The sequence below is a fragment of the Podarcis gaigeae genome (assembly GCF_964106915.1).
Source record: "Podarcis gaigeae genome assembly, chromosome: 6".
Lineage (NCBI taxonomy): Eukaryota > Metazoa > Chordata > Lepidosauria > Squamata > Lacertidae > Podarcis > Podarcis gaigeae.
In genome coordinates this window covers 42844165-42858607 of record NC_139682.1, presented here as the reverse complement: position 1 = coordinate 42858607, position 14443 = coordinate 42844165, and the positions used below count along the sequence as shown (strand labels likewise).

The 14443-nt window shown below is 43.8% G+C and overlaps 1 protein-coding gene across 1 annotated transcript in view; it reads left to right on the top strand.

Moving 5' to 3' along the window:
- The window catches only part of PRELP (proline and arginine rich end leucine rich repeat protein), a 34553-nt gene extending 20634 nt beyond the window's left edge, over positions 1-13919 (top strand). The window contains exons 2-3 of the mRNA XM_083745263.1: positions 2889-3834; positions 9235-13919. Of these exons, the coding sequence (XP_083601389.1) occupies positions 2904-3834; positions 9235-9410 (1107 nt within the window). The 5' untranslated portion in view covers positions 2889-2903 and the 3' untranslated portion in view covers positions 9411-13919. The remainder of the gene's footprint in view (positions 1-2888; positions 3835-9234) is intronic.
- The last annotated feature ends 524 nt before the right edge of the window (positions 13920-14443 follow it).

Sequence of the window (14443 nt, the reverse complement as noted above, 5' to 3'; positions counted from 1 at the left end):
GTGTGGTGTCCCAGCTTCCATGCAATGAATGGAAGGGCAGCCTTGCTGCAGAGGTTAGCGATGCTTATGCTTGCAAATAAGGTAGATGTGCTATTTGTTTTCAAGATGAAGGATACACACACAATTGAAAGGATGGTGCTGAAAAAAGAATGAGGTGTTCTGGAAATGGAACTGGCTAGCAGGTGCTCCTCAGTTTTTCTAAAACATATACTTAAAAAGCTGTCCAAGTGTAATCATCACCATCATCAATAAAACAGCCATTTTTAAAATGTACAGAGTGCTGTGGGATTGGGAGGAAAAGATACAATGGAGAACTTTGTATGTTTTACAGCATTGGCTGTCCATCTATAGAATTCTTTAAAAGAGATATATAAATAAGACAACAGGCCTAAACAATTTTCAACTGCAGGGTTTGTTGTGCAAATTACTTCCTTTTGGTATCATAAAAAGGAGATGAGATGGCAAGCTGTAAGCACATGATTTATGAAAAACCAAAAACCAAGTATATGCACTGCAATACGTATTCATGAGCTTAGGTGATGCCCTTGGTAAAGGCAGGTGCTCTCCCTTTTCCAGGGAACCCTCCTGGAAGACAGCTGTGCTGATGGCACGAGGGGCACTGATCCAAGGTAGCAGGCTGGGTTGTCAGGGTGCAAGATGGGATCACATTTATTTCTTTCACAAATCCACAGCTGTGAAAAGAAAGCTATGAAAATTGAAGATATTGAGTGTAGTATTCAACTAAGTTGACCGATTTAACTTATGGTAATGAACATGACTGTGTTTAGGACTACAGGTTTCACTAGGTATGCTCTGAGTGCAACTTAGTTGACTACCACCATAAAGCAGTACATCTAGTTCCCTAAAGTATGAGTCAAGGAACCAGAAAATGGAGCAAAAGAACCCCATACCTTAGCATTCTCTTCTTCTAGTTTTGGTGGCAAATATCCCTTGTTTGTTTATTGGCTGTATGCATGTTCTCCAAACATTTACTGAATATCTTAGGCATCGGCATTTGATATACAAGTATTTGCAAGGTCTGGCAGTTCTCTGTTGGCTGATGTGATCAGTAATTGATAGCATCTTTTTTATTAATAATTTTTATTAGTTTTCATTTATAACAATCCAATAAAAGCCACATTAATACAACACCAAATTATAATACGATTAAAAAAGCCAATTATCCAAGACCAAATTAAACAATTTTGAATGACTTCCCGTGTTCTGGATTTCAGGGAATTATGTGCTTATTTCGTCCTGCTCCAATACTTTTAGTTAGTCCAGATACGACAGTTCCGATCTTGAGCCTTTATTTTAACAGCCACTGATCTGATCTGATGGCTTTCATTTGCATTTGATAGCATCTTACATGCAGTAGCAGACAGCATCTGACATGTAGCTGTCAGCAGCTGTCAATAGCTGTCAACAGATATGCAGTAGCAATTAGCATTTGGAAGTAATTTCAATAGTTAATTTGCAAACACACATTTTAGTTAATTAGTTTATTAATTAAAATTAAATTAATCAAAACAAATTAATGTAACAAATAACAAATTTCAACATCAAAATATCATTGTTGAAATTTGAAAATTAAGCAGATTTTGAAATTTTGCTAAATATAGTATGAGCTCTAGCAGAAAGTACCTGAGCTCAAAGCCTGGGGTTGTATCCAATCCTAGTTCTATTCAGAGTTTAACTATCATAGGATCATAGAATTGCAGAGTTGGGAGGTACAATAAGGGTCATTTAGTCAAACCCCCTACAATGCAGGAATCCGGCCCACAGGCATCCCTGGAGTGGGCATGAACCACCAATCCTCTGTTTTAAAATCTTTAAGACCTAAAAAAAAAGTTTTTAAGGCTGTTCTTATATTGGCTGAGTCGATTTATAACTGATGTGCATTTATTGTACTGCTGTACTGTAATACTCGTTTTTGGAAGCCAGTTTGATGGGACCTTGTCCAGGTCCATTAATTTCACTAGGTCTACTCTGAGCAGAACTCATTTAGTGATGACCCTTGGCCTTTTTCTTTACCACTAACAGCCAACTCCTTACCAGTCATACCCTTCCTAAGTCTTTGTCCCTGGCTGGAATGTGCACTTGAACCCTGATAATGCCTCTTCATTGCCTGGCTGGAGGACAGAGCAGGGTGTATGAGTGTGTGTGGAAACCAGCCTCCAGCACAAATATAAGATTTACATGCATTGCTTTGCCCACTTTATGGCAAAGCAATGGCCATTTATGGCCTCTGGCCCTGGATGCCACTGGCACATGGCCCCCAAAAGGTGGGCCAGAAGAGAATGTGGCTTTTGAGCTGAAGAAGGTTCTCTACCCCCCTGGTATACAGGATTGCAGAGGCATAGTTGGGGGGGGGCATTGTGCACTGGGCGCCACATCGTGGGGGCAGCGCTTACCATGGGGCCTGCAGTGTGCTCAAGTCATGCATCCCTCCTTGGTGTGATGTGGCAGCTCAGGTGCCTGCAGGCTCCACACTGACTGAAACAGCAGTATGGGGCTTGCGTCTGCCCACCGCCTCCCCCTCAGCCACCCTACAGCTGAAGGGGAGGCTGCAGGTGGACTCCTTGGAGGCTCCGTGGCGAGTCCTACCCCATCGCACCCCGCCCCTAGGGTGCGCAACCCTGCTCCAGGCACCTTAGCAGCTAGCTATGCCACTGCAGGATTGCTCTGTCTGACCATAAAAAGTTGCGCACCAAATAAGCTATGTACTACTGGCCATTAAAACACACACACACACTTCACTTTTGCACCTAAAGGTACTCTGGTCAGGGAAATCCAGTGCTGGAGAAAAGGATAGCAACACTAAGTTAATGTCCAGTATGTATGTGTCATGGTCCTATTTTCGATGGTTTCTTCTTGTCTTCTAACAGGTGACTGTCTAGACCATGAAGGGGCTTGCCAGACTGATTTTCCCACTCATTCTTGTGCTGATTTGTGAGGTGAATGGACAGAGGCGCAAGCCTGGAAGAAAGCGTGCTACTCCTCCACCCTCTGAACCAGTTGAACCTACAGAATTGCCTCCGCCTCTGCCACCTGGACCTCCCTCAGTTTTCCCAGACTGCCCTAGAGAATGTTTCTGCCCTCCAGATTTCCCTTCAGCCATTTACTGTGATAGCCGCAACCTGAGAAAAGTGCCCATCTTCCCACCCAGGGCCCATTATATCTACCTGCAGAATAACTTCATTGATGAGCTTCCTGAGGAGTCCTTCAAGAATGCCACAGAGCTGAGGTGGATTAATCTGGATAACAACCGCATCGCGAAGGTGAACAAGAAGGTGCTGGATAGGTTGGAAAGCCTTATGTTCCTGTACATGGAGAAGAATCATCTTAGGGAAGTACCTAACAATTTGCCTCCCAATCTGGAACAACTTCGGCTGAGCAGGAACCGGATCTCTAAGATCCCTGCTGGTGTATTCAACAACCTGAATCACCTTATCCTCTTAGACCTTCATCACAATGAGCTGAATGATGGAAACTTCAACAAAAATACTTTCAAGGGGCTCAAGAACCTCATGCAGCTCAACTTAGCTCACAACAGGCTACACAAGATGCCACCTTCAGTTCCCAATGCAATCCACCAGCTCTTCCTAGACGAGAATCAAATTGAAGACATCCCCAACAACTACTTCAAAGATTTCCCTAACTTGGCTTTCATTAGGCTTAACTACAATAAGCTCTCCGACAAAGGACTGCCCAAGAATTCCTTCAACCTCACTAACTTGCTGGTGTTGCACTTGGCATACAACAACCTCACCAACATCCCCTACATCAACTCCAAGCTGGAGCACCTCTACTTGAATAACAATTCCATTGAAAGTGAGTCAGCAGAGATCTGCAGTTGGCTAGGCCTACAGGAGAACATGTGGCAGAACCAAGCCACCTAAGAATGGTCATCAAGGCCAGTCCAAGACATTTTGCTTCCTGAGATCAAGCAGCAAATGGTGCCCAAGTCAAGATATATAGTGCCCATACTTTTTATCTGAGGCAGAAAATCTAGCCAATGCTTTTGGGCCATACACTTTTGGGCAAAGCCCGTGTCAGTTCATAGGACAGGTGTCATCCCACAGAGTGTGCAAGCACAGTCATGGGAATAACAAAGCCCTTACTACCCCCAGATGTTTGTGCTGCTGGAGCTCCCACCACCTGCTGCCTTGATTGAAAACATCTGCAGGAGAGCAGGAATGCAGAATCCTTTCCAGAAATTCTAAGCAAGCAAAGGAAACAATAAGCCATGAAACAACCGGCCCAAGTGCAATTCTCCCCCCGCCCCACTTTGCTTTAAACTTTTGGCACTCTGGAAGAGCAGTGGGTTAGGCCAATGAAGCCAACTTATACAATGGGCTCCAAAGAGAGAAAATGTAGTTAAATTCTGAGTAACTTTATTCACATCTGGCAGCTCAAGGCAAAAACATTTCATTTGAACCAGGCTAGCTCATTGATGCAACATTTATGACTCCCGTGCTCAACAGAACACAGGCAGGATCTAAGACTAATGATTCTTGTGTTAAAATTACAAGTTTTTGTTTTAAATTCATAACTTAGATTCACACGCCTTGGAGTCTCTAGTCTAAGGTTATCCTAAGGTCACACTTTACATCTTTTATTAGCAAGTACAAAGGCTAGAGACCTACTTTTAGAAGCAGGGAAATGTGGAGCTCAGATTTAGGGGCCTCTTCTTCTTAACCCCACAGCATTCAAGTTGACACTTAGCTTGGATATCACCTAGAAAATGCAATGGGATTTGCCCCGTTTCAGGAGGCACTCCCAAACCTCTTAACCCTTTGGGGAGTTTTCTCAGGATTAAGACCTAAAGGGTTCTAAAATTTCTTTTGAACAGATAAGCATGTGTTTCACAGCATCAGTTGTTCCATCTGTGCAGTAAGGATAAAAGCATTTTGCACAGCAGGGATGTGATACTTGTGGGTGCAGATATTTTACTAAATGGTAATGGGGTCTCATTAGTGCTTCAGTTTGAGGGTACTAATTACTTCATTAGTTCATTTCAGTTAGAGATGCACTCCAGCAAAAGACATCACCACCCTTGCCCTTTGCTCTGCCTAGGTTGCTACATGAGGGAAAATATAATATAAGGAGAATCAACCTTTTGGGGACTGTGTAGGTGGTGTTCAACTAAGTTTACTCAGAGTAGAACCACAGAAATTAATGACAGGAAATAAGTTTAAATGGGTCTAATGTGACTAAAATGCAATTGACTACCACCCAGTGGGTACGTTTTGAACTTTAAGGAACGGTCATGGGTGCCAGTCACAAAATGGCTGCCATAATAATAATAATAATAATAATAATAATAATAATAATAATAATTTATTATTTGTACCCCGCCCATCTGGTTGGGTTTCCCCAGCCACTCTGGGCGGCTTCCAACAAAGATAAAAGATACACTGAAATGTCACATATTAAAAACTTCCCTGAACAGGGCTGCCTTCAGATGTCTTCTGAATGTCAGGTAGATGTTTATCGCTTTGACATCTGATGGGAGGGCATTCCACAGGGCGGGCGTCACTATCGAGAAGGCCCTCTGCCTGGTTCCCTGTAACTTGGCCTCTCGCAGTGAGGGAACCGCCAGAAGGCCCTCGGAGCTGGACCTCAGTGTCCGGGCAGAACGATGGGGGAGGAGACGCTCCTTCAGATATACTGGACCGAGGCCGTTTAGGGCTTTAAAGGTCAGCACCAACACTTTGAATTGTGCTTGGAAACGTACTGGGAGCCAATGTAGGTCTTTCAAGACCGGTGTTATATGGTCTCGGCGGCAGCTCCCAGTCACCAGTCTAGCTGCTGCATTCTGGATTAGTTGTAGTTTCCGGGTCACCTTCAAAGGTAGCCCCACGTAGAGCGCATTGCAGTAGTCCAAGCGGGAGATAACCAGAGCATGTACCACTCTGGCGAGACAGTCTGCAGGCAAATAGGGTCTCAGCCTACGTACCAGATGGAGCTGGTAAACAGCTGCCCTGGATACAGATTTGACCTGTGCCTCCATGGACAGCTGTGAGTCCAAAATGACTCCCAGGCTGTGCACCTGGTCCTTCAGGGGCACAGTTACCCCATTCAGGACCAGGGAATCCTCCACACCTGCCCGCCTCCTGTCCCCCAAAAACAGTACTTCTGTCTTGTCAGGATTCAACCTCAATCTGTTAGCCGCCATCCATCCTCCAACCGCTTCCAGACACTCACACAGGACCTTCACCGCCTTCACTGGTTCTGATTTAAAAGAGAGGTAGAGCTGGGTATCATCTGCATACTGATGAACACCCAGCCCAAACCTCCTGATGATCTCTCCCAGTGGCTGCATGTAAATGTTGAAAAGCATGGGGGAGAGGACAGGATGTGGCATAACAAGAAATGGCTGCCACTCCTCAAAGAGCAGAAAAAGAGAAGCACTTTGCACCTCTCCTCTGCTCAAATTGGATAGGAAGGTGGGTGTCCAAGCATGACAGATAATGAAATGTTGGCATGTTTAATTGGCAATGTAAGAGAGGCTAAGCCAGTGCAGACAGGAACTGATTAGGAAGAGCCAACATCTCTCTTATGTTGTGGGTTTTTTTCAATGGGTTAGGACAAAGGCCATAGGAGGTACTGGTGGGCACACTGGTGACCATGGGCACCAAGTTGGTGACCCCATCCTAGCCCTGCCCCCTGATATTCTCAAGATAACTGAAACAATAAAAGAAGAAATAGCATGGATATAATCCTTAGCTGGTGCCATGGCATGAAATATAAACTGTTTGCACTGAGATTCAAGTGCACATGTGGTTCATGATTTAGCAACAGGAAGCAAATTCTGATTCATGAACTCTTATAATTAAGATTGCTGTTAATCATAATTGCAGTGCTTATAATGTGCAATGCCTTGGAGCCAAGCATGGCTTTTTACCAACCTCTTTGCCTTACATCCTCAGCTGGTTCCCTTAAAAAGGTCCCCCCCCTCTCTTAATAATAGCTGCCACCCCTACCCTGGCTTCTCTAGGAAGGTGGAAATATATCAGCTTGCTTCTGTTATATATTTTTAAAGCCGAGGTATCTGGCTTTCAGAAGCATAAGCACAGGAAAGCAATTGATCAAATGAAGGATTTGTTGTGCTATGAACAAGTTCCAAATCTGATGCAAGGTTTGCAATACTGTTCACGTTGCATAGCTTAAAAAAAAAAAGCTGGCTCAGGGTGGGAGTTGGATGGGGACTGTGGCTTCATTGGTCTCTGCCATAGTCCCAATGAGAATTGGACCCCCCCTTCTCTCTCTCTCTCTCACACACACACACACACACCATGAATCTGATACTTGCAATGCCAACAACCCCCTGATCCTTTGTCTAAAAGGCTTGTTGAAATCCACAAGTAGAGTCAAAGGTGGTTTGTTGATATCTAAATTCCATGCCATTGACACAGAGGATGAAAGAAGCATATGTAAACATAATTTTACCAACCACCGCTACCACTACTCCAGGTTGGCTTTGCCTAAACATGGTACAAAAGAGTATTAGACTTTACTCTTACTCAGTACTTTCACCAGTGATGTGTGCCTTTGGATAACTGATCAGACTTCAGGGAAGTGATATAAGGAGGGTGGGGGCAGAGCCAATCAGGGCTAGGGATGAATGATATTGTAACCTAAATACAAGTAAATGTCTGCTAAGCAACAGTTAAATTAGCACCTAAAAACTGAGCCTTTTTAGAAAGGGTGTAGTAGTTGGCTACTTGATAACCAGCCTTCTGTATAGCCCTCTGAGCACTAGGGATTCAGGTATGGCAACACTTTGGGCCTCCAGATATTGCTAAATTACCATTTCCATTAGTCTTGATTGTCACACTGGCTGAGGCTGATGGAGTCTGGGAACATTTGGAGGAACATAGGTTAGCGATCCCTGAGTTACAGAATACTTAAGGTTCTTTGAAGAATAGATCAAAGGAAGAGGCTGGATGTTTTCATGCTTAAATAATGGCCTACTTTGTTGGTTAGGTTTTTTTTAAAAAACAACAACTGTTTTTCCCCTTTAAATAATGTTAGCCAGTATTTATAAATCACAATCAGCAAAGGCCCAGTAACTTGTTTATTTTATCTTCATAACATCCCCAGCGAGGGAGCCATTTGAATAGTTTCATTTTACAATAATAATATGGATGTGAGTCTTCATTAGCCTGAGGCCATCTAGTGTTATGTTTGAGCAGGTCTTTGGAACCTAGAAGTGGAACAACACTGTTCTGTTGATATAATGCTGCTTATCATCACCATCTCAGTGGCACTGAATGTCTCTTAGCAAAACTAACTTGAAGGGTATTCAAGATCCTCTGTAGAAATACATGTCTGTGTTGTTGGTATGGTAGGACTCAGATGGCAGAGGTGCATAGGAGGGCAGTGGGGGCCTCGGAGCAGAGTTCCGGGTCTTCCTAAGCCTCTTCCTTCTCTCTCTCCACCTCCCCCCTTTTGCCCGGAATCAGAGCTGCTCAATGACAAATGCAGACTGATTCAAAGGCTTAACCTGCAGAGAGACCCAGTGGCCAATTTGTCTTCCATATGGGAAACTGAGTGCAGGTTTCTCAGTTTTCTCCACAACGAGCAAAACTTGTATTGCTTACCTAAATGCATCCCATCACTTTAGCAGTCAATAGTTATACATGAATGAAGTCACATATCCGTACCAAGCATTTAGTTATATTTTTACATCGGATCTGCTTTAAGATTGGAATGTACAGATTGCAATATTGTGTACTAGTCTGAATAGTACAGGGGTGGCATGGATATCCAATATGCTAAACACCAAGCTGTGTTACATTAATCCCTTTTCTAAGCAGCCTTGGAATGCAACATTCAACCTTTTCTAACATTTTATATCTATGTGCATTTAAAGCTATGTTCACTTTTGTGGTGTGGGTACACACAACAGCATTGTTGCCAACCTCTTTTGAAAGATGTCTGTATCATTTATAAACTAGATTATACAGGCCTATGAAATGGGGGGAGGGTGATATGGGACTTGAGGAATGAACTGGGAAAGCCCTTGTTCAAAGCAGACAAGGAGGATTTCTCCAGATATTTCACAATGATGAATGGAAACATAGGTCTTAAAGCCAAAAGGGACCACTGCATAACCTTGGATTTTGAATTGACGATTGGTGGAAGACCAGAGGGTGAAAAGAGAAGTGCAGAATCAATTATCTTGACTCTCCTAACTTACTGCTGTGCTTTCTTTTCTCTGTTTAGAAATCAATGGGACCCAGATTTGCCCCAATTCTATGGTCACTTTCCACGATCCGTCCTCAGATTTCGAAAATGTGCCCCGTCTTCGCTATCTGCGCCTGGATGGCAACCATCTGAAGCCACCGATCCCCTTGGACCTGATGATGTGCTTCCGACTCTTGCAATCTGTCGTGTTCTAAGCCTCGCAGCAATCGCCACTCCTCTGGGACTTTGGCTTTGCACAGTGACTTGATTTCAGTCTATGTTAGACATGGGGAATATATGTTATCATCCCTACCCTGACCTTGCTGCCCCAGTGCCTTCTCTTTACTGCTCCATTCTGCTGCCTCCTCCTCCTTCTGTTGCAGGAAACTCTGCGGGTCTTGTTTTACACAGCATCTTACGGAGTCTCTTAGAAGAGTTCCACAGATTCCTCTTTGATATGTGTATTATCCACAGAAGTGCTAGAAGTCACAGTAATACTGGCTTCTTAAATACCAACTCCTTAATTTGTCTCAAAATTAGAGAAGAAAACACACCCAGATGCAGCATTTGTGTTGTACTCTTGCTGTCTAACACTTCAGATTGAGTTATTTGCACCCACCCACCCCTAGCCAACAACATCAAGCTTATAAAAGAAGTTGGATTTGTTATTATTATAGAGACCAAAAAGAAGAAGAAGAGGAAGCAATTTCATTTAAATAGGTAAAATTTCAAAGTGCCATTTGTCTAATAAGGATGCTGGATCAAAAGGAAAGGGATATTCAAATTTATTTATAGATGACGGGCACTCATAAATACCATGGTAATAGGAATACTATACTGTGGCATGTGCTAATCAATAGATAAAAGTGCATAGCAGAGTGTATTCTGTGGAGCCATGTGAAGTGCATTGTGGGTACAATGAAGAGTGACAGAGAACAGATATTTCCCCCGTTTATGCTCTTATGGGATGATACGGGTGATGGTAGTAACATACTGTCAGTATATTACCTGAGTTGCCAAACATAATGTGATCACTGAGATTTGGATGATGGTACTTTAACAGCACCATTTTAAAATGAGAATAATTGCTTGATTAATTACTCATTCTCTTCCCCACAGTATAATTCCACTTCAGTTCACTACTGTGACACAAGTGCAGTACTAGAGAGAAATTGCCAAAGGATAGAACGGTGTACCTGGAAAGGACAATCCCATTGCCATGATGATTTGAAGGATATGGCCATACCTTTTTGGTCGTGTGTATGTGTTTGTAGGTGGGAGTCTTTTTGCATAAGAGGCTGCTTATCAGAACTCTCTCTTTGCAATGTCTATTCAGGAAGGAAATTGTGCCTCCCCGTCCTTCAGACAATGTCCCCTTGAAGCTCTCAGGCATAATGTTGCTTTCCCTTTCAGTAAAATTACTCAAAGAGGAGAAGCAACGGCATGCCAAAATACAGTAGAGAGAAGCCGTGGGCATGTGGAACTGAGCTGGCATGGACTATGATCTTGGACTAGGAACAATAAACATACGGTATATTGTTATGTTAGAAACAACTAACAGATATTAATAGAGTCCCATATAGATGAGTAGATACCCCTCCATTGTGTGTGTGTTTGTGTGTGGGGGGGTGCAGCAGGGTACCAGCGGTGAACCTTAGGCTCTCAAATTCCAGCGGCACCCTGTGAGATGCTAAAATTTGGTTCCCCCCACCTTTTGCACTTTGTTATACAGCATTATTGTGGTGCCCCCTACAGTGTGGTGCCCAGTGGGGCCTAACCAGTCATACTAGCCTGAAATAGCTAATGCCTTGCTTGTGGGTAAGGACAGACAGACCCATTAAAGTCTGTCCTAGTTCCAAGGGGGCAAAGTCTATCCCATTCCATTTTTAATTGGAAACCTGTAAGAAAAAAAATTGACCTGAGAACACACACTTAAAAAGAGAGAAGTACTTGTGAAATGATTTGAGGGTTGTGTGCTGCCTCTATTACTCTCCCCAGGTCTCCTTAAAAACTTCTAAAAACAGGGTATCAAGTTGTCAAAGCCTGAGTGGCTTGAATTCCGGGCATCTTGCCACTACATGTCATGAATGCACATAGATCAAGCCCCCCTGGGAGTGTCAGGACGATACCATCTCATTGTTTTCAGGAGGAATTCTGTGGAAAAAGCATGGCCTCCCCAGTCCTTTTTTTCTGCTGTGCTGCAGTCTCTTTATCTTAGCTTGTCATCTGAACTGGGACTCATAACTAAGTGCTCTCCTCACTAACCACAAGCTGTAGCCAAAGCCTGTTACCCACCCTGCTTTATGGAGTAAGAACTGAGACTGAGAAATAGGGGCAACACAAGGATTTAAATTTAAGCTGCCCATATGCATTATTCCACACACCAGGCCCTACCAATAAGGTGAAAATTTAGGTGCCGGCCTCCTGCAGCTTAGGGCAGCTTCTGGCTTAATAGCCTCCTGAGTTAAAAGATAGGCTTTTAAATGTGATTTTGCCAGCACTTCCCATATGACAGTGGTTTTCAACCAGTGTGCACACGGGGGTGCCTTGAATGATGGTCAAGGGTGCAACGGGCAACACTAGCCTCTGTCCCTCTTTCTTCCCCTCCCTCCTCTGATGCCCTCTCTCATCTCTGCCTACCAAAGGCTTGCACAGCTGTTTATTGCAGAAGCCCAGTCTATAAGCTCCCCAGGCAAATGGTGCCTCTGGGAGGCACCTCTCTTTGGGGCTGGGGGGGGGGGCAGGGGCAGCAGTGGCTGCCCAGAGGGCTCCCAAGGAGAGGGGAGAGGAGGCTGAGGGAACAAGGGAGGGTGTTCAAAAAAGGGTGAAAGGTTGCCAGCTCTGCAGGCAAGGGTGACATAACTGGGCTCCTGAACCCCACAGGGGTGCCACAGAAAGAATGCATTTGGTCAAGGGAGCCATGGACTCAATAACGTTGAAAACCTCTGCCACATGGAAACATTCAGGGGCGGCAACTATAGGTGGTGGAAGGGGCTTTGGCCCCCTCAATATTTGTGTGCAGGGGGCCAAGTCCCCCAATATTGAGGGGGCCACCATCCCTCGCTGATGATGGGAGAGCGCTGGCGTGCTGGGCAGGGGCAGCACATGCAGAGGGGGAAGATCACCCTCTTTGCTTCCCATATGCCCCTGCTGCTGGGAGAGCACTGGCATGCTAGGTGTGGGTGGGATGCATCATGTGACGCCGGGTCCCCTCAGTGTCAGCACCCCTGGAAACATTACTTGAGGATTAGACATCTATGTGACTTAGTCCAGAGCTGTGTCCACAAACACAACTTTACTTGAAAACCCTAGGATTCTGTTCAGAGATCCATTCAAGAAATATCACAGTCCCCAGGTAACATTCCCATGCAGAGGTGCTTGCATAATAATTTTGAAATGTCAATTGGTGAACATAAACATTGCATCAGAAGGGGACCCCAGTGGATAAACAGGGCACAAGACTTTCCTATTCTGCTGACCTATGTGAGTCACTTCCAAAACATGGAGCAGTTCTCTTCTCCTAATCACTTGACACCAACTGAGCTGTGTTTGCTCAACTCACTTCCATGACTCAGGCCCCTTTTGATCCTCATGATTTGCTCTGCCCCAAGAGCCAGGTTCCACTCTGCACGCTCTCTAAATCCTTCTTTATAGCCAATCAAGTCTTTTTACAGCTTAGTGAAATGAAACTCAGTGGGGGTTTCTTGAAAGAAAATTAGGCTTTGGACCCGTGCATAACTTCTTCAGTTGAGATTCTTCAGTACATTTTCATATTTCAGCCTCAGTTCCAAGAGCGCTAATAACTTTCCGGTGACTCAGAAAAGCTGATGATTTAGTTCACTGGCCATTCTCATGTTCTCTTCTCCTTTCACATTGGATTTGAAGGTTTTGTTATGTGCTTCCCACTTACCTAAGCTGAAAGGCAATGACACGGGGTCTAGCTTTCTTTGGATGAGAGAGCACTGGAGACATAGAGTGTCTTTATAATAACTGAAGTATAAATATGCAAGCAGAGCATAATAGAAATAGAGACTTCTAGAGAAGGACCTGCACCCTAAGGTGTTTCACCTTCAACCATCAAACAACTCCAGATTCTTCCACTGCCTTCATGATCCTCTCTTACAATTCAGACTGAAAGACTTGAACACTGAGAAATATCTCCTGTCATGATTTTTCCTGTAGCCCCTTTATCACTTCTGTTATACTTCACAAACCAGCATGAAGTCAACCATGCTAAATGTAAATGAAGCTCTGCAATCAGCAATATACACAACCTACCCTCTTTTTTCTTTCTATCATCTATCTATCTACCATCTATCATCTTATCTAATCAATCTCTGCTCTTTCCAAACCACTGCTTGGGTGGAGCCTTAATCCAAATCCCTTGAAAACAGAGGACTCTGGATTTTGTCCCTAATGACCAAACAACCTCAGTCCACTGGACATCCCTCCGGATAAAACTCAGCATATCCCACTGGTACCCATGTTGGGGTTGGGCATGCTTGGGATCATTTATTTTAATGGAAATGCAGGCATGAAACTTGCTTTTAATTTAATCTATCTATCTATCTATGGGGCCATACTTGGCCTTTTGTTACACCAGTGTAAGCTAGCGTAACCCCATTGATATTTGTTGAGTTACTCTGGATTTATGCTTGTAACATTTGGAACATGATCTGCTGGTTTCTTTTTATATCATATTAAATATGTTGTGTAAGTTTCAAGTCTATGCTGTGGTAAACTTCATCTGCTAATTTCTGTTAAAGGTACAAAAGAAGATCAGGCCATTTCCCCCTGATCAATTGGTAATCCTGTTTCATATGATATCAGCTACAATATACACACTGATTTGTTTTCAGGGGTTAGATGGTGTTGGGTATCCAATAAGCATCCATAGCTGTCAACATTTCCCTTTTTTTAAGGGAAATTCCCTTATTCCAAATAGGATTCCTCTCAAGAAAAGGGAAAAGTTGACAGCTACATGAGTATCCATTCTGATTTGTTTGTGGGGAGGTTAGATGATGTTGCATCAAAGCAAGGGTTAGCCACACTTTTCAGCATATTCCCCAACATTTTCCTTCTAATAAAAAGTCTCATGTTTTGGGGAAGTCGGCCTGATGCATGACCTCCCAATCAACTTCAACCTGAAGCTGGTATCTGATTGAATCACACCTGAAGATGGCCACAATCTGGAAGTGCGCCCCAATGGATGGGTTCAGCAATAAACTGGTAACAGAAGCTCCCCCAC